Source organism: Urtica dioica, chromosome 4, assembly GCF_054948205.1.
Source record: "Urtica dioica subsp. dioica isolate 48M chromosome 4, U.dioica_male_clone48M_v1_H2, whole genome shotgun sequence".
Taxonomy (NCBI): Eukaryota; Viridiplantae; Streptophyta; class Magnoliopsida; order Rosales; family Urticaceae; genus Urtica; species Urtica dioica.
The window spans coordinates 34,170,299-34,174,196 of record NC_142759.1 but is presented as its reverse complement, the minus strand read 5'-3'; the positions used below and the strand labels follow the sequence as shown (position 1 = coordinate 34,174,196).

Below are 3,898 nucleotides of genomic sequence, written 5' to 3'. Positions count from 1 at the left end.
AATCACCGGCGTGGTGTCTAATGAACTATAAAACACATAGAGACTAGTCGAAGAACATGTCACAAAAATCGAAAAAATTCACTCAAAAGTCGCTAAGTTAACGGGGTTCTTTGTGGGATTTGAACAAATATGGGCTTGGCTTTTTCTGACTAAGTAACGAGAAAGGATTAATCGTTCGGCTTTTTCTGAAAGGGTGCTCAAGGAAGTATTACGGGTTGGCTTTTTGGCTCTGATCGGTCCAAATGAAGGCCTATGTCATTTTTCCTAGGTTCGTGTCATGTCATTTCGCCTCGATGAGGGCTAGAGCGGTTCTTAGTGTTCGTGAGCTAAAAGACATTTAAAGATGTGATCGAACCTCTAAGGACTACTCAAACCCCGGGACGACGTGTGTGCATAAGTGGGAAAAATCAACCGAAATTGTGTTACTCAAACCACTAGTCAATCACAATGAAGCACACAAAATTTTAAAATTGACTCAAACTCGGATTTCTTCGAAAATACATGGTATCCTTGGTAAGTAACGAGAGAAAACACTTTAATACTATCACTTATAAGCAATCACCAAACAAAATTAAGAAAATAAAAATTAAATAAAGACAACCTAATCTAACAGAAATCCCCCACAAAGTAGTTCACCCCCCCAAACTCAATCTCTACATTGTCCTCAATGTAGATCCATAAAAACACGGGAGACAGAGAACTTACCTCGCGGGGGTGGTAGAACTCCCCTACTCGTCGCCTCCGCGCTCGGGCGGCGGCGGATCTTCTTCCACGCGCTCTTTCTTCATCCATACCTCTTTGAACGGTTTTGGCCAATGTCCTCGCCGTGGCTTGAAAGGAGACTTCGGCTTTGCATCTTTGATCACCTTTTTTGTTGATTCTTCTTTAGGAGCCCGTGGCGGAGGTGTGGGTGGTGGAGTGGCGACTTCGTACGTCTCGAGGACGTAGACATCTTCTTTTTCCTTCTTGCGCTTTCGGGTTTTACAGATCCCGAACGTCTCCTCCTCGTTCTTCATGCGCATCATCAACTCGCCTCTTTGCACGTCTATGCGAACACCGCAAGTGGTTAAGAAAGCCCTTCCAAAGAGAATGGAGATATCGCGATCCTCGTCCATGTCGATGACGTAGAAATCGGCCGGAAAAGTGAATTTTCCGACTTTTACGAGGAGGTCTTCCACGAAGCCGCGCGGGTGCCTTACGGTCCGATTTGCAAGTTGGAGAGTGGTGCGCATGGGCTTTAGTTCACCCACCCCGAGTTTGTTGAAGACGGCCGACGGCATGAGGTTGATGCCCGGACCTAGATCGCACAAGGCGTTCTCGATAAAGATGTCTCCAATAGTGCACGGCAATGTGAACTTGCCCGGGTCTTCTAACTTTGGCGGGAGCTCTTGTTTTAGAAGTGCGCTACACTCGGTGGAAAGCGCCACCGTGAGCCGTTGCGGGAATGGGAGCGGCGTCTCATAGATGCGGACCGACGAGTGCGGCTTAGGGGCTTTGGTGACCGGGGCAGCCTCTTCTTCTTCTTCTTTCTTCTGGCTCTCGGTGGCTGCAACGTGTTGATGAGAAATGGCATTGCAGTGCTCCCTTGGATTCACTTCGGAGGTGCTTGGAAGGGACCCTTGCGGTCTCTCGCTCATGGCTTTAGCGAAGTGACCCATTTGAACTTCAAGAGTTCTTATTTGGGCCGAGTTGATTTTGAGGGCCGCTTCTTGGCGTTCGAGTGCGGCCGTGGTGTTCGTCATGAACTTGGTGTTTTCAATTGCCATTTGGGCAATTAATTCTTCAAGATTCGGTCTCTTGTCTTGATGAGGAGGATTATTCCGGTATTGCGAGCTCCCATGGTGTTGTTGAGGCGGTGGGTGTTGATGATGTTGATGATGCGGTGGAAGGTATGGTTGTTGGTGTTGAGGTGGAGCCGGTTGCATTGCCACTTGGTCTTGAGGATTTCTCCACGAGAAGTTTGGATGATTGTTCCTCGCTCCCGTGTAATAATTCCCCGAGTTTTGGTAAGTGGGACGATTGTTGTGGTTTCCCACAAACCTAGACTCCTCTATCTCGCCACATTCGTCCGTCGGGTGAGGACCCGCACACAAACCACACTTGTGGTGAGACACCTCAACCGCCTTCGCCGCTTCTTTTCCGTGGACGGTCTTCGCGAGTTTGGCTACCTCAATTGTCAACGATTTGAGGAGCTCCATCTCCGGAGTTATCGGCTCTCTCGCGACAATTCTCCTCTCGACCGGGCATTGATCGTTCACTTGGACCATCTTCTCGAGTAGTGCAAATGCGTCGGTGGTGGTGTTGTCGAGAAGTGAGCCTCCCGATGCGGTGTTGACTCGGTCTTGAGTCGAGGCCGTAAGCCCGCTATAGAAGATTTGTAGTTGCACCCACTCTGCTATACCGTGGCCCGGACACTTCCGAATCATGTCCTTGAAGCGGGCCCATGCCTCGTAGAGAGACTCTCCATCAAATTGGCCGAAGTTGTGGATCTCATTCCTCCTCCGGGTCATCTTCTCGAAAGTGAAGAATCGCGAGATGAACTTCAAGCATAAGTCATCCCATGTGGTGATCGAACCCGGAGCGAGCGAAGACAACCACCCTTGTGCGCGGTCGCGGATTAAGAATGGGAAGAGTCGTAGACACACGGCCTCCTTGGATAAGTGAGGGAGATTGAACGTGTTGCAAATCCGCAAGAAGTTGTTGATGTGGTCTTGCAGATCTTCGGAGGGGGAACCGGCAAATTGATTGTTTTGCACCATGTGGATGATCGAGGTTTTAATCTCGAAGTTTGGGTTCCCTTCCATCTCCGGAATTCGTATTGCCGATTGGTGCTCGTCGAAAGTAGGTTGACCATAGTCGAGTATGGTCCTTCGTTCTTCTCCATGTTCCGCGTTCCGACGACCACGTGGTTGTGCTTCATTGCCTCCTTCCATGGCGGCTCGCCTTGCCTCCGCTCGGTTTCGTCGGCAAGTCCGTTCGATCTCGTGATTGATAGGAATGAGCGGAGGGTTACGTCGTCGCATGCACCTTTAAAACATAAGAGGCCCACAATAAGCACAATAATAACAAACAAACTCAAAAATTAAACTAGATAATTCAATCGAAAATAGAACCGAAGTCCCCGGCAACGGCGCCAAAAACTTGATGGGAATTTTCTCAACTAGAGAAATCTCACACGACGCAAGCGAACGTGTCGTCAAGTAATAGAGTGCAAAAGCACGGATATCGATCCCACAAGGACTCTAGACTATTTTCGAAGCGAACTCACTAGCTTTCTTTTTCGAGTTATGGAAAATGAAAAATGGGGGTTTTTTTGATTGTTTTGTGAACAAGATGAAATGTAAATAAAAGTGAAAGCACTATTTAAACACAAGTTAAAAGGAAGGGGTACGATTTTGTTATTTCATCGAGTCGGTCGGTCAAGATACGATTCTAAGCTCGGGTTTAGAGTGTTAAAACTTAGTCTCAATCCCTCCTATAACATTCACTAATCTCTCTCGAGTCTTTAGGAATCTAGCTATGTGTCGAACTTACACCTCTCGGTTTGGGTTCTATTAAAGCACAAAACCGCATTTAGCCCGGGATTTCAAACAACTACATCTACCCCCTAGTCTTTCTATAGCTCTAGGAAGGTTAATGATGGGACGGGTAGAGCTCACTCGTTTATTACCTCTCGGTGTCTAAACTCGTCTAAGATTCACTAATTAGGTAGCTACTCTAATTAGCGCTAACACACGCCCCATACCCATAGAATTCCACTCTCAACCCAACCATGAAGCACCAATCTAATCCAAATGTTTGACCAACCAACTCAACTACTCAACTACATCGCACCCCAAATCTATTTAGCTACTCATAATTAAGAATAAACAAAGTAAAATTGAAATAAGTAAAAGAA

The 3,898-nt window shown here is 47.2% G+C and overlaps 1 protein-coding gene across 1 annotated transcript; it reads right to left on the bottom strand.

The window, feature by feature from the left end:
• Positions 1 to 728: 728 nt before the first annotated feature.
• On the bottom strand, positions 729 to 2,933 carry LOC149401505 (uncharacterized). The gene has a single exon (XM_089610757.1). It carries the CDS (start codon positions 2,931 to 2,933, stop codon positions 729 to 731), a length of 2,205 nt encoding a protein of 734 aa, XP_089466883.1.
• Positions 2,934 to 3,898: the final 965 nt, after the last annotated feature.

Coding starts and splice junctions, on each gene's coding strand:
- LOC149401505 (XM_089610757.1), bottom strand. CDS start 2,933: ATGGAAGGAGGCAATGAAGCACAACCACGTGGTCGTCGGAACGCGGAA.